The 18364-nt window shown below is 46.3% G+C and overlaps 2 protein-coding genes across 4 annotated transcripts; one reads left to right on the top strand and one right to left on the bottom strand.

The window, feature by feature from the left end:
* Nucleotides 1-3: 3 nt before the first annotated feature.
* etfb (electron transfer flavoprotein subunit beta) lies at nucleotides 4-4061 on the bottom strand. The gene is made up of 6 exons (XM_076043209.1): nucleotides 3905-4061; nucleotides 2808-2966; nucleotides 2212-2433; nucleotides 1684-1842; nucleotides 1339-1552; nucleotides 4-660 (listed from the first exon to the last, which is right to left on the bottom strand). The coding sequence occupies exons 1-5, from the start codon at nucleotides 3956-3958 to the stop codon at nucleotides 1382-1384; spliced, it is 765 nt and encodes a 254-aa protein (XP_075899324.1). The 5' UTR covers nucleotides 3959-4061; the 3' UTR covers nucleotides 4-660; nucleotides 1339-1381.
* Nucleotides 4062-5120: 1059 nt separating this feature from the next.
* Nucleotides 5121-15941, top strand: LOC142899541 (upstream stimulatory factor 2-like). 3 transcript variants are annotated; one of them, XM_076043176.1, is made up of 11 exons: nucleotides 5121-5348; nucleotides 5854-5894; nucleotides 6151-6248; nucleotides 7367-7486; nucleotides 8003-8156; nucleotides 9894-9981; nucleotides 10755-10793; nucleotides 13018-13076; nucleotides 13411-13505; nucleotides 13645-13791; nucleotides 14805-15941. In XM_076043176.1, exons 1-11 carry the CDS (start codon nucleotides 5314-5316, stop codon nucleotides 14892-14894), a joined length of 966 nt encoding a protein of 321 aa, XP_075899291.1. In that variant the 5' UTR covers nucleotides 5121-5313; the 3' UTR covers nucleotides 14895-15941. The 3 variants fall into 3 exon arrangements, with proteins under 3 accessions (XP_075899291.1, XP_075899292.1, XP_075899293.1); XM_076043177.1 differs by lacking the exon at nucleotides 10755-10793 and having other exon boundaries at nucleotides 5124-5348; XM_076043178.1 differs by lacking the exons at nucleotides 5121-5348; nucleotides 5854-5894; nucleotides 6151-6248 and adding an exon at nucleotides 7097-7260.
* The last annotated feature ends 2423 nt before the right edge of the window (nucleotides 15942-18364 follow it).

Here is an 18364-nt window from a genome sequence, read left to right as displayed (position 1 = left end):
ATATTATAGATATGAAAACTGGCTGCTTTATTGTCATGTTACTGGTCTGTACAATCAGAGTAAAGAGAGGCGCTTGTGGTAAAATTTAGCGTTGGATAGTTCTTTTTTTTCTCCAGCTCATACTGAGAGACACTGTCGAGGCATTCCTGGAACCCAGCTACTGTTGCAATAACGATACAGACTACCAGCAGACTTGACACTTATCCCCGAGGTAAAAGATATAACCCAAAATGTTCTGGTGCATATTTACATATATCATTTACAAGAACAGTACCTCTACACATGGGTGACTTACAGGATTTAAAATGTGCTGGTAAAACTGCGTTGCACTGGCGGTGAGTTCACGTACAGTGTGAAGCTGCAGCAGCAGCATGAGCGACCACAAGTTTCTGGCTCTCGTTGCGTAAACAGACCTAAAGTTATTTTTTAATTGGAATGAGGGTTGCAGACAAAGGTATATTGCTATATGAGATAAAAATATACACAAGATGGGATCGTTGCTTTGGGTTTGACTGGGTCTGCAGCAGGACAGTGTTTCTCAGTACTCCTCCTCCTCGCTTCAGGAGTCACAGTCTCATTCCGAGAGACTGCACCGACACATGAGCCTGTTGTTCTTTGGGTGAGCTTGTGCAGTGCAGTCCAATTTTTCATCTCAGAAACCTGCAACAGATAGATGAAAACGCAAGATATTTAAGATAAAAGCTTTAAAGTGAAAACACACACCAGACACATTGCAATTTGTATTTCCCTTTACAAAAGATTTTCTAAATTGTGACCAATGCAAGATTTTATTGATACAATTAGTAAATAAATAACATAAAAATAATCAGGTGATAAAATAGTAAATTCAACCAGAGCGATAACATAGTCATGTTTCAACCTTCGATTCTCCAAGTCATTCTTTGTGTCCAGCAATAAGGCCTCGCACATAGAATTCACGCTATAGTACCCATCATATGAATAAAACACAAAACAACAAAAACTCTCTGCAAGTAAAGGAGTCTGCGTTTTTCAGCAGGTGTCGGTTGCAACTTTTGAGAGCTGCCCAACCCACAAAATGTTTTGATATCAGTGATCCTGAGGGATGACACTACATCAGCTACGGTGGGTTTTAGTATAGGTAAAAGGCTACAGAGGCTGCGATTACACCTGAGCCTTTGCCATCTTAGGAGCATCAAAGGTGTGTCTCTGGCAGATGTGAGAGGCCAGCTCCGCACTGCACAGTTCATCCCAGAGGACTTTTCCCCCACAAGTTTTTCCCTTTCAAGTGGTAAAAATTTTCATGTTCAAAAACCAGATTCAATCCGCCTCTTATCCTGCAATGGTGGTGGGACTCACCGCTGAGTTCTGTGCTCCCCTGCTGGTGCTCCTCTAAGCCTCCTTATATCTGCCCCCCGTCTTTCAGCTTGCCCACAAGATCTTCCACCGTCTCCACCTTCATCCCCGCCTGCCTCTGTGGGGGATCATCGACTCTCAACACCTCCAGCCGCGATGTGAGGTCGACCCCTAAGTCTGCAGGCTTCACGTTGGCGATTTTCTTCTTCTTGGCTTTCTGGAAGGCGGGGGAGGGGTAAAGATGAAGGATAACGCGCATAATCTGAGGTGATGTGCTGGTTTAAAGCAGTGTCTGTCAAACTTTACTGACAATCTGAAAACAGAAAATGAACCATTACTGCAATTTACCATGATATTAGGCAGGGTGGCGTATCTTGGAGTGTTCAGTCGAAGGTCAGCGGTGACCACTGCTGGTGTGCTGATCTTAATGGTTTCCAGTCCACCGTCTATTTCTCGCACCACCTTCAGCTTGTCTCCTTCCATCGACACCTCTGATGCAAAGGTGCCCTGCAACACAATAACACAGCTTGGTCGAAATGTGGTCATCTATTATCACCAAACCTTCTCCACCAACACATTGAGAAAGGGCTCCATCTCCTGGCCAGGCCCTGAAACGCCACCTCAAGTGCTAAACCGACCTTTGACCTGCTTTCCTGTCCTGTGCAGGATTACTGTAGCCAGGACTGACTGAAACTAGTCTCTGCTAACATTGATAAGGCCACTTGGACTGGGACAAAGCCTAATATTGACACTTGGAACCACAAACTAATAAATTAATAAAGAGACACAATAAAATAAAGGTCGTGTAATTCACAGTGACTATGTTTTAGGTCAAATATACCTGATTTAGTTTAGGTAATGTCGCCTTAGTCGTACCTGAGGCCAGTCCAGTAAGGCTGCCGTCATCTGACCCGTCTGATTGCAGTCGTCGTCGATGGCCTGTTTGCCAAGAATGACGAGCTGAGCCTCCTCCTTCTTGGCTAAAGCGGCCATGATTTTGGAGACTTGCAGGGGTCCCAGGGTTTCATAGTCTTTTCCTGTCACCTCCACATGAATGCCCCGGTCCGCTCCCATGGCAAGGGCGGTGCGGATTGTCTCCTGGGTGAGGAAGAAATTCAGATCAGAATGGCTAGTTAAATAATGACTGTTGTTGCTGCTGCTCAATAAAATGTGTCCATGAAGTCATAGTAATCATTAAAATCTTACGAGGCAACAAAATGTCCAACTACTCATTCACCCAGTTGACACAGTTTCATTGTTTATGCAGCCGTGAAGAGTTCTTCATGATATCTTTGTAGTTATTTATACAGAATTATGTCATTGCGCTAAAACGGTTGTGTTGTAATTTCAAAACAAACTTAAAAGATGAAGCAGAGGGGAAATACATAAACTGTTGAGACATTGGGAAAGAGGACATCCAGCAACTACACAACGGGCCCACAGAGCGTTGCCTCACTGACTCTCTCTCTCACCTGCGCCTGCTGCGGTCCGCAGCTGACGGCAACAACCTCCTTAATGAGCTTCTTCTCCTTCAGCTTGACAGCCTCCTCCACGGCGATCTCGCAGAAGGGGTTCATCGAGTGCTTCACCCCATCCGTCACCACGCTGGAGTTATCCGGCTTCACGCGAATCTGAGTACAAGAGTGCAGCGAGGCAAAGGACATTATTACAGCGACAGAAAAAAGAAACTCTTCAGTCAGAATATAAGACCAAACTTTCAGTCAGTGAGAAAATAGCTATTGCATATTTTAAGCAGTCTGGACCGCGATAATTATTTTTCCCTTTTTCTCGAGCTCTCTCATTTCAAGTATGCAGAAGCCCACTACTCTTTGTAGTCAGTGTAGTTAAGGTTAACTAGTATGAATAGGATGGGTCAAAAGCAGAAAAACAATTTCCCCAAGGGGAACAATAATGATACATTCATTTATTTATTTAAATTAATTGATTATAGTGACAAAGCTATTTCGTGTATAAGGACACTGAACACGAAAACCGGCGATATTATGAAGATTTAATACAACACAACAGCACAGATCGCATTTAGGACATGAACATTGCTTGAGCTGTACGAAAATACTGTGAGCATAAGGCAGCTGTTTCACTGCTGTGCAATGAAATGACCAGTCCAGTTGCAGTCTGCTGCACTAACATTGCTCTTGTTGAGACGTTTGCAGCTGCACAGATATATTGATGATAATAATAATGTCATGCAGCACTTACCCCCTTAAAATACAGAGATACACCTGGGTAGGCTGTAAAGCCAGCGAGCTAATTGTTCAGTAGGCTGGTTACACAACTAAGAAATATAAGCCAACCGTAACATAGCAACCGTTTCAACACAGTAAATTGCATTTAAATACAATCTAGAAAGTAAAAGTTTACGCTACCGATCTTGGGATATCGGTTAAATTGAATGCAGCTTACGACTGTGTTTTATTGACCCATTGGACACGACCAAGTGCTGTCAGGCTAACGTTAGCTAACAGAACCGGGAAAGTCAACTAAGGGCAGAAACTGTCCACGTTCACGCACATCAGAATGTTACTGAAAAATAACACAATAACGTTACCTTCACGGCGTAGTCAATGACACGCTTTACTCCAACGAGAACACGTCCAGACATCGTGAATGACGTTCGAGAACAAGACAGTTAGTGCTCCAAGAGTCACCGCAGTGAACCTTCACCCGTGCGAAGGGAGACCGGAATTATTTCAGCGTGAGTCCAACGGAGGAAGCAGAGGGGGACCGCCTACCTTTGCAGCCAATGAGAGACTGGCACAGAATACGCATCCTCGATGCCGATTGGTTGAAAAGAGCTGAACGTGTTGTTAAACTCAGCGGACAATTATTTAGGCGATGCCTAGTGTCGGTGGCTAAATGACAACTACAATCAAATTTTGACACACAATGTGTCAAAATTAATTTAAAATATGTATTTATGGATTTTAATTAGAGTTTAAACTTGATCTTTCTAAAAAATAACTCGCGATTAAAAGATGCGCTCCCTAAATTTATGTCGTAAACAAAGACTAGCTGAAAAATAGTTCCGCTTTTAGTAGAACAAAGTTCACGTTAAACGTAGACGAGACGTTGTTAGGGCAAAATCTGTTTATCTTCAAATCACACATTTCAAAATATACTTGAGTGTGTGGTATTTTTTATTGTTATTCTTTTTTTTTAGGATTCAGTGTTCACTGTTTTGACTTTAAAAATCAATTGTGTGTCGTAAAAATATTTCCATCCTGACACTAGTTTTATGTAAAAGGCATCTCAGAATTAAAACAGTACAGTACTGATTTAGAAAATGCACCCGTTTTCATAAACACGTCTAAAATGTAAGATCTACTCTATCGTATAATACAAAGTGTTGTCCTTCAAAACAAACAAACAAAAAAAGTGTAAAATGCAATGGTCAAAGTAACAGATATAAAACAATCACCCCCCCCCCTCAAAAAAGTTTAAACAAAATGATACAAAAATAACAACAGAAATAAAACAAACAAACAAATATGCCTTAATTTCGATGTTTTTTGGAGGTGTGTGTGTGTGTGTGTGTGTGTGTGTGTGTGTGTGTGTGTGTGTGTTTGTGTGCCAGGGGGAGGGGGGGGGGGGGTTAAATAAATATAACTGATATTTATTTACGTTAACAATCTCCTCACCAAGTGGGCTATATTTTTTTTCATTTAAAATCTCAACTTGAAACGCTTTGCCTGTGTCGTGTTCACGGTGACATGGTTTTGCCAAAGGTTATTAGGTCCCGTGGGAGCGGCGAATCCCCCGGCGCCACAGCTGACCGAGGAGAGTCACCTCAGATCACACAGTAGCAGCAGCGGCCTCCATTTTAACTCCGACTCCGACGCCGAGCCGTGCCTCACGTGTCCTGGGCTGTCTCTCTCACATGACCCGAGTGTTTGTTCCCGTGATCAGCACTTCCATCTCCGTCTGTGGCACTGAATATCACTTTTTATCCCAACACTGATGGATATGCTCGAACAGAGTCTGGACAACACAAGGTAACTTAAAGTCGGCCAAGATGGCTAACTCGTACACGCTAGCGGGAAATGCTACGTGGGACAGCTAGTTTACGACGCTAACCGAGGCCTGACCTAAAAAAAAAAAAAAATAATAAGTATTTTAAAAACGGATTTAGTCACAAGGCTGCGGTCAAGTTTGCGGGAAAAGTAGTGGACCTCTGCAACCGACAGTTGGCGGACACTTTGCACTGTGCAAGACCATAGTTTAGATCACTAAAACAACATTTGAAGGGGTTGTCAGACATTGGCTAGTTTAGCTCTGGCTAGCTTTTAAAACACAACTAAGTACGTTGGTAGCGACTGATGGTAACGGCAGGGTAACAATGTTGTCATTACTTTTTGATATTTTGTTGCACTCGCCTGTCATCGTTAAGCTCACTGGCATTATTATTATTTTTTTTTTATTCTGTTGGTGACATACTCCTAAACATTAGCATGGTGCATGCTTCCCAAACGGATTATTATTGCGTCTCTGTCTTTGCAGCCAAGACAAGCAAGACGACGAGGTTGTCCAGACATCTGAAGGTGGGAAAATATTGACATGATTTTACTTTTCACCTGTCAATGACGAATGTGTGCATTTCACGTAACACGCCAGACTTATAAAAATATAACAATATAATGCTGATATGCAAACTTTTCTTCATTTGGTTAATTGCAACATTTGGTCATAAAACATCAATTATGCATTTGTTTGGGCTGCAGAACCGGAGTTATTCCTGCTTTTATTCCAGTTTCCCATATTCTTTCCTGGTTTCTCTCACTCTTCGTATTGTAACAGGAGAAGAACAAGCAGCCGTCACAATAGCCAGCGTCCAACAGGCTGCAGCATTCGGTGACCATAACATTCAATATCAGTTCCGCACTGAGAGCGGTCAGGTAAGAAACTGAGGAAATCTGAAGAAATTGTTTTGTTGAGGAATGTTGAGTTTTGTCCTGCACTTTTAAAATTGTTAGAGCAGAAAGACCGGTATCATATTCTCTCTCTTTATGAACTCTGGGCCTGAACTATATCCTTCATTTTAGGGACATAATTAGCATTTACATCGTCCAAATTTGTATTTATTGACCCCCCCCCCCTAAATTTATGTTAACCAATTTAGATTAGATACCACAAGTGACTTTTAAGTAAATGAAAAAAAAAGTCTGTTCACAAAACTTCATCTGACATTAATATTTATGCACTCTTTCGGTATACTTTTCAAGCAAAGAGCAGCAACTTTTACATTTTAATATGTTGTTTACTTGATATTTTGTCCCTTTCCCTCTAATCCAAATTAATTTGGAGGGGGAAAAAAACAACCAAATTGCTCCAAATCGCCTGAAGGTATGACTTCTGGTTTTTTATTTTTGCAATCCCATGATTGACTGGTGATCTTTCTCAAGAGTGTATCCGTGTCGCCTTCTCATGTGGCCTTCACACTTCACAATGTTGACACACTTTGGAGACATGCGTGCTAATGACCCACAACACAGGAAATCATATTGCGTTTCCTTCGCGTAAACGTTAAAACTCACGTGTTACTTGCACGGCAGGCAATTAAGCCATCCATCCATCCATGTGGCTCATTAGGCATAAACAAGGCTGGTGTGAGCAGTCATGTGATTGCAGTCTGGCCTGGGATTGGCACGAGGCTGCTGTCACATGTCAGTCAGGAGGAGAGTCACATGATGGCAGAATACAAATAGTGATTCTCGGAACAAATAAGTTCATTTTTCCTGCGTTGTTTTCAAATTGAATCAGACACATTCTGCTGCATAGGCATATTGCTTCCTCCGCAAATGCGCTTGTGCCTCAGAATGTGAAGCGAGCACCTCGAACCACTGACATTTGGACTGCAGGCTCTGCTGAAAGAAAGATATAGACATGATAAATAAATCCACAACCAAGGTGAGGCTGACCACGGGAGCCTATTTTATGTTTCTAAGACTTATGGACTGTAAAAAAAAAACGAAATTATTTACTTTCTTATTTAGCCAGTCTTTTGTTTTTGCAGGTGACGTACCGTGTTGTCCAAGTGACGGATCAGCCTCTGGAAGGACGAGATGACGGAGGGGGAGCAGTGAGTGTCGTTTCCACAGCGGCGTTCAGTGGGGCCCCGCAGGCTGTGGCTCAGGTAAACTAGAAGCTCTTTCGAATCATAGAGAGTACAATAATAAGAGTTGCTTGCCTGACTAACTGCATGCTTAATAATGTAGAAATTTATACATTTTTTAAAATCATTCTAATGGTTTGGCCCAGACACACACAGCCTGATGTTGACTGTATTCTGCAGCACCTCACAGTTGTTTTAGACATAATGTGACATAAAGCTGTGACTAAACCTGCGATTCGAGGTTGTTTCTTGCAGCTTGTCAGACTGGCTCAGCACAGCGTGTATCTCTGCACGATACTGTGATGCTGACATTCACAAGGTTTTAGTGTTATTTATTTTTATTTTATTTTTAAAACTGCGAAATACCAAAAGCTGTTCTGTCTGCCGATGAGACGTCTGCAACAACTGCTTTGTCTTTAACCGGTTGTGAAAAACAGAACAGTGGCTCTCGCTGTGGGGTTGTTGAGGGGACGCCAGCGACGGGCACTCGCCACTTGTTCTCTGAGCTCTCCGCCGTCTCGCTCTCACCTGCCGCAGGCCGTCATCCAGAACCCGTTCAGCAATGGCGGGAGCCCAGCGGGAGAAGCGGTGGGAGGGGAGACGCGCTTTGCCTACTTCCCCGCCACGGCGGTGAGCGACGGCACCGTGTCGGTCCAGGCCGCCTCGGATCCCCAGCTCACGCAGGCAGGCGGTGAGTCACTCCGTCCTCTGCACTGTGGAGTATTGCCTCAGCAGAATAACTGATTTTGTCACAGATTTTTTCTAAAAAAAAATATATATGTATTTTTTTTAAATTGATGATGGTCCTGACAGGTTCAGCTGCTGCTGATGGAATTGTAGTTTTCTGCCAGCAGAGTTTTGTTCAGGTTTTCTTCCCCCCCAATTAATCAAAGTTGCTATTGTACAAATCCAGAAATCTCAATTTTTGTGAAAGACTTGTTAATGCAACACAAATATGGTTCGCTCTGAGAATGAAATTGGTCATGTTGATCAGATCCCCCCCCCCCGACGGCTATGATGTCATTAGGCGATACAAACCACGCTTGCGATTACCTGGTGATGATTAGGAGGCTGTGCACAATCACCAAATGCATTTAATTCTCAGATTCTGCTCCCAAACCCTGTTATTTGGGCTGCGGGGTGGACGTTGGCGGTTCTGTGTTGATCTGGGAAGAGTTTGAGGTTAGAAGACAACCGGCTGACTGTTTTGTTGTATCTCTGCAGTTTTCTTTTGCTACAGCACGGCCTTAATGCAGTCAGAAAAAACAAAACAAAACAAGACCTTAATTAGAACTTATCCTGCATTTTGCAAGTCAGTTCTAATTGCAGCTGCTTTGTGAATCGGCACCAAATTGCTGCTGGGTTTTTTTTTTGAAAAGGGAGGGGCCGTCGCGTCAGCTGCACAAAAAGGGCGAATCGGGGTAAGAAATTGAGCTCCTCAGGCGTCGAGTTAGTTTCCTGCAACACAGTAAATAAAAGCAGAGCTTGTTCACATGATGTTTGCCAGCGTAGAGCAGTGCAGGGTCGAGGTGACTAATTTCTCCCCCTCAGTCCTCTGCTGGGTTCCTGCTTATTATTGAAATAATGAAAAAAGTGTGAGCAAAGGGCGATATTAATTTGTCCAACTTCTCTGCCCTGCCCCTGAAATTTCACCCTTCCTTTAGAATCGTATTGAATAGAATAGTCTTTATTGTCATTGCACACCCTTCCTGCTTTTCTGGCTGTTGCAGTGGATTTTTCTCTCTTTTTTTTTGGTTTCTCTGCTCGTGTCACAGCAGCAGAAGCTGATGTCACATTATTATCATCGAAGCCTCAGCAGCTGCCTGGAAGGCTGCAGTGGGCTTTGCCACATTCTCAGACCTCCTCTTGCAAGGCCCTGTACCCGTGAGGCAGGTCATGTGATTGAGGAGTGGGGAAGTGCCCGACTTGTGCAGATGCAATATTAGAGTTCTTCATTTGTGGTTCACAGCCCCCTTTTCACCACCCAACCCGTTTCTTCCCCTCTCCTGTCGCCGGATGAAATCCCCTCTTTGTGCGCCAAGCATCTCTGTTAAATCTGATTCTCAAAGGTTTCGCGTCTCTTCCTGCGATCACACACTATGAACACTGTTGTCACACAGTGAGGTGAAGGAGTTGAGGCCCAGAAGAGCCAAGTTTGTCAGGATTAATCATTTCAAAAATGTGAAAGAGACTGGAAAGTGGAGACTGACTGGAAGCTTTCATCACGCGTGTGTGTGTGTGTGTGTGTGTGTGTGTGTGTGTGTGTGTGTGTGTGTGTGTGTGTGTGTGTGTGTGTGTGTGTGTGTGTGTGTGTGTGTGTGTGTGTGTGTGTGTGTGTGTGTGTGTGTGTGTGTTTTCTCCCCTTTTGCTGCTGTTCTCTCCATTTTCTGACTCGCTGCTGTTTTTCTCCCTGCTGCGCTGTTCACAGGTCAGTTCTATGTGATGATGACCCCTCCTGACGTCATTCAGACCGGCACACCCAGAACTATTGCACCCCGCACACAGGCCTACCCGGCGTGAGTATCCGAGACTGTCTAACAGCCGGTTTGTTTTCTGTCCGTCCTGTTTGATTCCCGTCCGTTCACAACTAGTCACGTCCGCTGACAGCAGCAGGATATTCTTGACAAGTCGAAACGACTGATTGTCAAATAATCCTGCACCGGCTCGTCGCAGTTGACTAAGGCAAGGCAGCTGGATTTAAGCCGTGACAAAAAAAGCCAAACCAAATTTGGTTTTCAGACGCTTTAGCTGAGGCTTGCAGGAACAGTTAGCTTCCAGTTAGCTCTGGCTTTTTTAAGTATAAAACAGCCAGAGCCTGTTTACCCCCTCGCCGTCGAGCTCTCTGCTGCGGGCAGAATAGAAATAAAGCGAAACAACCCGGGATCACGGGCCGACACGGCGGCGTCAGATCTCCCATCACACGCGTCGTCTCTTTTAAAAGCGCCCTGCAAAAAGTGCGAGCTGCTCCGCCGGCTGCGTTACACGCTGTCGGGAGATCCTGCCCAAATTTGGCAGCAGCCGCAGCGCAGTTTCCCTGCCGCCTCTTGATATTCAGCGGGAGCGGCGGCTCTCCAGCGCCAAAGAGCGCCGCTGCATTTCCACGTGTTCACAAACGATGCGAAACCCACTCTGTGTGTGTGTGCCTTTTCTATTTATTCCCCCCTCCCCCCGCATGAATTATTTATGTTGCCTGGCGGCAGCCTCAGACTTTGTGTTTGACTGTTGACTAATGAACGCTGGAGTTTGTCGCGGACGCGAAAGAGTGAAAACCTGGATGTTGTGTCTGCAGAGATGAGAGCGAGCTGCTGCAGCACGAGGGTTTAAGCTGGTGAGGACGGCTCTTCCACTTCTCTCCCACACTCCTCCCCTGCTCCACCGCTCCCCTCTCCCCATCCTTTCTTTTTTTTTCTTTCCACAAATGAACTAATTAAATGAGATTAAGAGGAGAGAGGAGAAGCTGATTCCTCTCCTCCTTTTCTCTCCTGCAGTTTTTGATAGTTTTGCCTGTGAAAAATGTCTCTCTCTCTCTCTCTCTCTCTCTCTCTCGTACGACTTCCCAAATTGGGTCATTGTTCTCCATCTGGAAACAAACGGCCCGCGCTGCACTTTAATTTTAGCATCGTTTTCACAGTGTCCTTTGTCGTAGTCGTGATTGTGGACTTTAGTTCTCCGTTCTGCCTAGTTTCCAGCAGCCGTGATGTGAATAGCGCAGTGTTTGACGTTTTCCGGCTGCTCTCCTCTCGTATTTGAACACACAGCTCGACCCCCAGCAAAAAAAGAAACAACCTGCGAGTCTCTCAGATCAGACGAGGCTTCATTCAGCATCTGAGTGTCTCTCTGAGGTCAACTTTGCTGTCATGTCGTCAGCTAACATGAGTGGAGGCCAGGGGGAGTTGACAATTACGACTCTCCTCTGCAGATCAATAAAGCCCTGAATGGAATTTTTTATATGAGTGAAGCGGTGCCGCCGCCCCGTTTTTTTTGCCCTCCTGCAACAATAAACTTAGCAGAGCCTCAGAGCAGTGAATGGAGGAGGAGGAGGGGGGTTTAAAAAAAAAAAGAGAAGCTCTTCTGCTCCTTTACATTCTGCTACTTATACAGTTGTCCGCCACTGAAAGGCGGCGTCGGGCCCGAATCCAACGCGCAGACCCGAAAATCCCATTAAGATGTGTTGCGTGATACAAGAGAGGCGGCGGCAGCGGCGGCAGTTTGGCTCGGCTGAGTCTCCTCGGCTGATACGAGACGTCAGGGTTTGTTGACGGGTCGCAAAATCCGCCGCCGCCGAATAAAGACGTGTCGGGGGGGAGACGGGCGAGCGACGTCAAGGACTTTCCAGCGAGTCGGCAGAAAGGGGAACACGAGTTCAGAAGTAAAGAGGGGTTCTCGTAGTTCTACCCCCCCTCTCGTCTGCGGTGATCCGCGCGTCCCATTAGCAGCACTGGGGAAGTTGTTTTTGAAAATATTTCAGCTGGCCAGTTGTATAATTACCAGTGTGTTATTGGTGCGTTCACGGCCCGGTGGGCGGCCGGATGAGTCTCCCTGGCACGTCTGGGGGATTTAATTAACGGAATACCGCAGGGAGGGCACAAAGACGGGAGGCGCTGGTGTCATTATCGGTGAGTCCGGACTCCAGCAGACAGCATCTGGTTCTCAGCAGCGCCGAGCTGCCGCCGCTGCCGCATAATAGAGCGGCCGGCTCCCTTCAGGCAACACCTGCGAAGAATGAGAGCACTGGTTGAGTTTCAGCTGCCGTCCCTAATGATGCTCTGGGTTTCCAAAAAGCCACAATGACGATTGGATAACTTTCTGTATGAACATAACAAGTCAATTACAATCCATCTTTTTTTTTGAAATAATAGAGCATCTTATTGTGATAACTAAAAGTCTAAAAAGATACCTGATTGGATGGAGTCGGTTTTCATGCCTGGATGCAAACATGGGCGAGATGCTGCAGTTGTTAAACCAAATTGACTACCAACCGTTCGCCATTCAGCCTTCCAGACGTGAACGGCGCAAGATTCTTCGAGCCCTATGGTCGAGCACATCTGCCTGCAGCTGGATTTGCTGCCCAACCCTCAATTTTTCTGAACGAGTGCCGTTTGTGTCCAAACAATGCTCCGAAAATCTGGAAAAAATGTGGAAATCCATCCTGAATGTGTTGTTTGGACAGCTTGGATCTCAGAATAGAGCGATGGTGGAACATTAATATGCATGTTGTGAGGGAGTCCAAGCAGCCCAGTGTCAGGTCACTGAGGGCATGGGGATTATTTTTGTAGGCTCGCTTTTAACACTGGGTCAATTTTCAGCATTTTTCACTTCCTGACCTCACTGTTTAAACACCGTCCTGACGGCAGTAAAAAAAACAAAACAAACAAAAATCACACAAAAATGCTGAAATTTGCGAAGATAAAAGCGGAGAATTTTATTTAATGAGTGTGGGATTTGCGGGGGGGCCGCGGTCGACTTTATATTCGTGCTGGATTGTGCGGCAGTCACAGAGATGAGAGGCATCGCCGTGCGTAAGAGGCCTTTTGTTTCCCGTCTGTCCGCAGGAAAATGGACGGGCCGCGGACGCCGCGAGATGAAAGGAGGAGAGCGCAGCACAATGAAGGTGAGTAATTAGCTGCGACTTTGGCTTTCTGAAAGCATCAGAGAGCCGCCGCACAATGCCGCCCCCACTGCAAATAGAAAAGAACACTTTTTCTTCTTTTTTTTTTTTTTTTGAAATAAAATCACAAAGCCCCATCGTTCAGTAAAGGATACCTTTACATGTTAACGGGCTGACCACTAGAGGCTGCTGTTGAGCTGCCGTGAGTTGGCGGCGGCGCTGATATGACAGTAACTCTCTAGAAAGACAAACGAAAACCCACGCCGTGCGTTGGTCAGTCAGAGTCTAGATGTTTGTTTTCTCTCCTGACGTTCCTCCAACTCACCTCCCCATCCAGTGGAGCGGCGGCGGAGAGACAAGATCAACAACTGGATCGTCACGCTCTCCAAGATCATCCCCGACTGCAGCATGGACACCACCAAGAGCGGAGCAGTAAGCAGCCCCACCCTGCTCCGCCCACCTCGCCCACAGGCCACGCCTCCTGCTTGCTCACGTGGTGTTTTGACGACCCCCCCCACCCCTTTTCTCTCTCTCCCCCCCTCCCCTCCCCCCCTTTTCGTTAACTCTGAAGGCGTCCATGTCCTTGCAGAGCAAGGGAGGCATCTTGTCCAAAGCCTGCGACTACATCCGCGAGCTGCGGCAGAGCAACCAGCGGCTGCAGGAGAGCCTGAAGGAGGTGGAGCGGATACAGGTGGACAACGAGCTGTGCAGGCAGCAGGTAGGACTCCAGGCCCAGGCTGCTGCTGCTGCTGCTTCTTCTTCAGGTGTTCCACAGCGTTTAGCCAAGTGCTTCCTCCTCCTAAAGAGCCGCCGCCCACGAGCAAATCCGTCTTAAATACACCGTCCGTCGGGCCATTAACCTCCACGTGCGTCTGTGGAGGTTAATGCCCGACTCAACATTTTACTTCCTGGGCGACACGCCCGCGTCCTTCCTACTGAAGTCCCCAGGAGCATGAAATCCACCTCGCCACGGTGCAGCCCCCCCATTTTTCTGTTTTTTGCGTTTTCCACAAAGACAATCTCCCAGAGACTCCAAGTGCTGCGCGTAGCTGATCGTCGCGGCCTGACAAAGGATCAAAGAGCTCTGGCACTCGGCAGTGTTACCTGGAATCAGCACGGGGCCATGCCGTGGGAGTAGCGCGCGGTGCGGCAGGGCTGCGCGGGCGCTAACGGCATGCTAATTTGCTCAAAAGGTGTTGTGAAGTCTTGCACTTCTGAGGCTGCTGTAGCGCACGTCTCCCCACCCGTTCCCCTTCCCCTCTCCCCTCTCCCCCGTAAGAATTGCAGGGCCTGCGAGGCACCCGGCAATAGATATATATATATATTTATATTTTCATGCAGTTGCTCAAAGCTCAATTTCCTTTTTCCTCAGTCCCACAGCAGGGAGGCTGGGAATTCAGGAGTCACCTGTGGGAAATGGAGCAAAGATGACATGCCTCAAGTCTTGATAATCCAGTCAGTTGTGGACAGGGTTGTCTTTTTTTTTTTTGTACAAAAAAAAAAAGTTCTGCACATCCCTCCCTCTTTCTCTCTCTAATCCCAGGGATTGGACGTGTATGTTGCAGCGCAGCCGGCGCTCTCCGTCTTCAAAAATGGGAAAAGTTTGCTCTTCAAACTCGGAGGTGTAGTAATAAGACTGGTGTTAACTAGATCTCTCTCTCTCTCTCTCTCTCTCTCTCTCTCTCTCTCTCTCTCTCTCTCTCTCTCTCTCTCTCTCTCTCTGTTCTTCAGATCGAGGAGCTGAAGAATGAGAACGCGCTCCTCAGGGCGCAGCTGCAGCAGCACGGCATCGAGATGGTGGGGGAGACGCCGCCCCAGTGAGGCGGAGCCGGCCGGCGAGTCGAGGCTCCGGCCGCGACTCCGGCCACGCCTCCGACCCCGGAGCTGCTGCCAAGGAGGCGAGACGACGAGACGATCCGGAACCAAACTTGAGGACTCAGCAGAATAATTTCCTGCCCTCTGGGGCCCCCTGGTGGCGCCCACCCGACCCCTCGCCGGCCCGCCCACCAGGCCGCACTGTCTGAACTGTCGTGAACCCCCCGTCGAGATGCACACCTGTTAAAGTAGGAAAAAGAAATAAAATAATAAGGAAAGAAGCTTGACGTAAGAGAAGAAGCTGCTCGTCACCACCAGAGTGTTTCAGCTCTGCCGGACTCCTGGACTCGTCTCTCCTTCTGTATTTATGCCGCTTCACTCACGGACTCTAATTGTCATTCGACTTTGTTTTCACCCTTTTAGGTTTGAGGTTTTTCCTCCTCCGAATTCTTAATTTTGACCTAGTTGATGCTTTTATTCTGCTCCTGTTTTCTTTCTTACTGTTTTTTTTTTTTTCTTTTTTTTTTTTTTTTAGCTCAGTGTCGATATTTTGTTTTTAGCCGCTTTAATTTATTAGTCTGCTTGCTGTCGGAAGCCTTGATGGAGACCAGTTACACTGAAAGTCACGCTCCCCACCGGAGAAGCAGATTGAATTTTAAGTGAGGAGAGAGAGAAAAAAGAGCCGCCGCACATCAAAGGAAAAAAAAAAGAAGAAGAAGAAAACACATTATTTTCCCCTGCAGCCAGATATATATTTTTTCTTTTTTTAAAAAAAGACTCGCAGCTCACCTAGAAAGCCGACAGACGAGATCTGATTTTGTGTTGAATATGTCATGTTTTTAAACGCAGATGTTACAAACAACTAAAAGCTGATTATCTCTGAGAGTAAACAATCAATAACTCATTAACTCCACGCTGGCCCGCCTCTCTGTCCTGACGCGTGCAGTCAGCCTGGCTTCAACAGATAAGTGGCGCTGCTTGAGTTGTTGGGCATTTTTGCTCAGCCCCAGAAGAATAACTTACAAACGAAAAGTCATCTCAGTTCAAGAAAGAGGGTGAGGGTGAGGGTGTGGGGGGGCGGGGGGGGGGGGGGGGGGAGGAAAAACAATAACAGACTTGTACACATATTTCGACCGACTGCAAATTTTTTTTTGCCAAACAAGCTTCAGGTATGGCAGGTTTCTATTTCCATCAAGTGCTTCATGTATGATTTTAGTTTTATTCCCCCCTTCCCTCGCCGTCTCGGCGGTGCGTGCGTGCGTGTGAGGAATAATCCCCACATGTTTCACTTGAAGCCGTTTGCTCTATTTCGGTGTCGCGCCAGCTCGGAGCTGCAGCTCAAAAGACTCGCAGCGGAGGAAAGAATCGCTCACAGATCCTGCGTCGCACTCCTGAGCCGAGCAAAACTTGTCTCTCCATGAAAAGGCAGAGTAGTTGGGAAGTGTGTGTGTGTAATTGCGCGTGTGTGTGGTGGGAGCAGGGAGGGGCTGGGGCAGGGAGTTGGGGAGGGCATCACATCTCTTGGCCCGCTCAGGCGAACAATAAATAAACTGTAATTGGTTGTACAAGCGGCAGAAGCCAATATGAACACTGGTGATGAATTTTGTGAATGAATATACATGATCTGTTTTAAATGTTTTTTTGGGGGGGGGTCTCCCACTCTGGGCGATGCGGAGGAGGAGTGAGAAGGAGAGAGATGTCAACTTGCAGAGCTGCTTATCGAAGACAAAAAAAAACAAAAAACAAAAAAACAAACAGCAGCGGACGATCTCTCCAAAATCAACAGTTGGACTCCTGGCAGCAACGTAAAGCAAAGCAAAGCAAAACAACAAAAACCCAGGCGCTTTATCACGTTTCAGTATCAGGCCGTCGAAGTGAGACGGCGAGCGCCGGGTAAGCTCCGCCCTGCTTCGGCAGCCTGATCGTGTCTGATCTGTCAAATGAGGCTCGTGGCCATGAAAAGAGAGAGAAAGAAAGAAAAAAAAAAAAAATCAGCATCGCACTCTGAATGATGGATGTTGCGAGTGTTTTGTTTTTTTCTTTCTTCAACGGTGAGCAGCGAATGTGAATGTGACGGCGTGAAAAGCACTTTGGAGGATGGCTGTTAACAAATGAAAGGTCACTGCGTTTCGGTGTTTTTTTTTCTTCTTTTTTTTTTATTTTGTCAGAACGGGAAACAAACAACCTCCCTTTTAACTGTATGCGTGCGTGCGCACGCATGTTTGCGTGGCAGCCTCACTGTTCTCAGGTTAGATTGTAAGACCTCTTTTTCTAAGTGAAATGGCAGAAAAAAAATAAAGGTTTGACTGGCTGATAACCTTCAGACTCAGATCCATATCTCATTAAGCGAAGCCCCCCCCCTGGTGTTTGTCCATCTGTTCATTAACGGGGAGAAATTTTATCCCCCCCCCCCCAAAAAAAAAAAAACCTGACAGGATCCTGAATTGTTTTGATCCAACTCTCTCATGAACATCATTTTTTTCCTCTTAATTTTGGCACCTTTTAATTCAGACAAAATCAGAATTTCTTTTTTGTTTTTTTGAAAAAAAATATTCTGAAAATATTTTCTCATTTTCAACCAACACTTTTCTTTTTCTCAGTGCCGACTATAGAGGGAGCTTGTTTTTTTTATACAGTACCTAGTGAGTTCATTGTGAGTGTGTGTGTGTGTACTATGAGTGCACTGTGAGTGCACTGTGAGTGTGTACATTACGACATATAGGAAAGCTTTCTCACAACACTGTACCTTGACCTTTGGCCTTTTCAAGCCCACACATTGGCTGCGGGTCGTTTTCTTTGCAGCGGGCCACAATGAACGTCGCTATTCTCTGGTGTTACGCGGCGCCCTTAACAGCGTGACGCACCAGTGCTCTCAGCCCTCGGAGAGCGGCCGTCTGTGTGCCTGATGGTACTCCGGGCCAGACTGCGCCCACCGGAACACATTTCCTTGTTGATTATTTACTACTTTAATTGATGTCAGCTTTACCCTTCACTCTTCCTGGAAATGGAAGAGTTTGAAGTCTGAAATTATAAATGAAATGTCATAGAAGTGAAGCTCCTGTTCCAGTGCTACGCTAGGAGAGAAGAAAAAGTGACACTAACGGATGAGAAACTGTTTCTTCAACAGACTGGGCGTGTTTTTTTTTTGTTTTTTTTTAACATGCTAAAATAAACTGGTAAACTTTTCATTTAGTTTCAGCTCCTATTTGGAAGCAACATCTTTTTCAGGGGGCTGCACTGCGCACGCTCGCCTCGTGCATGGCATTGATCAACACCGGGGGGAGATATTAGGACCCAATGAGCGAGTGGAGGCAGACAGGCAGTGCAGAGGGCACCTTGGGTGAGGCGGAGATCGATGGTGGATCAAAGGAGTCGCTAAGCCCTCAGAGTCAGATCCCAGATCGGGCTTTGGCACCGAGGTCGAGGCGTTTAGGCGCCGCTTTGCTGCACTTAAAGAGGGAAGCGGCCGTGATCTG

Source organism: Nelusetta ayraudi, unplaced genomic scaffold (genome assembly GCF_046127955.1).
Source record: "Nelusetta ayraudi isolate G7.1 ecotype Tasmania unplaced genomic scaffold, CSIRO-AGI_Nayr_v1 ptg000074l, whole genome shotgun sequence".
In the NCBI taxonomy this organism is placed as follows: domain Eukaryota; kingdom Metazoa; phylum Chordata; class Actinopteri; order Tetraodontiformes; family Monacanthidae; genus Nelusetta; species Nelusetta ayraudi.
The sequence above is the reverse complement of the archived record's forward strand: the minus strand, read 5'-3'. Positions and strand labels throughout refer to the sequence as shown.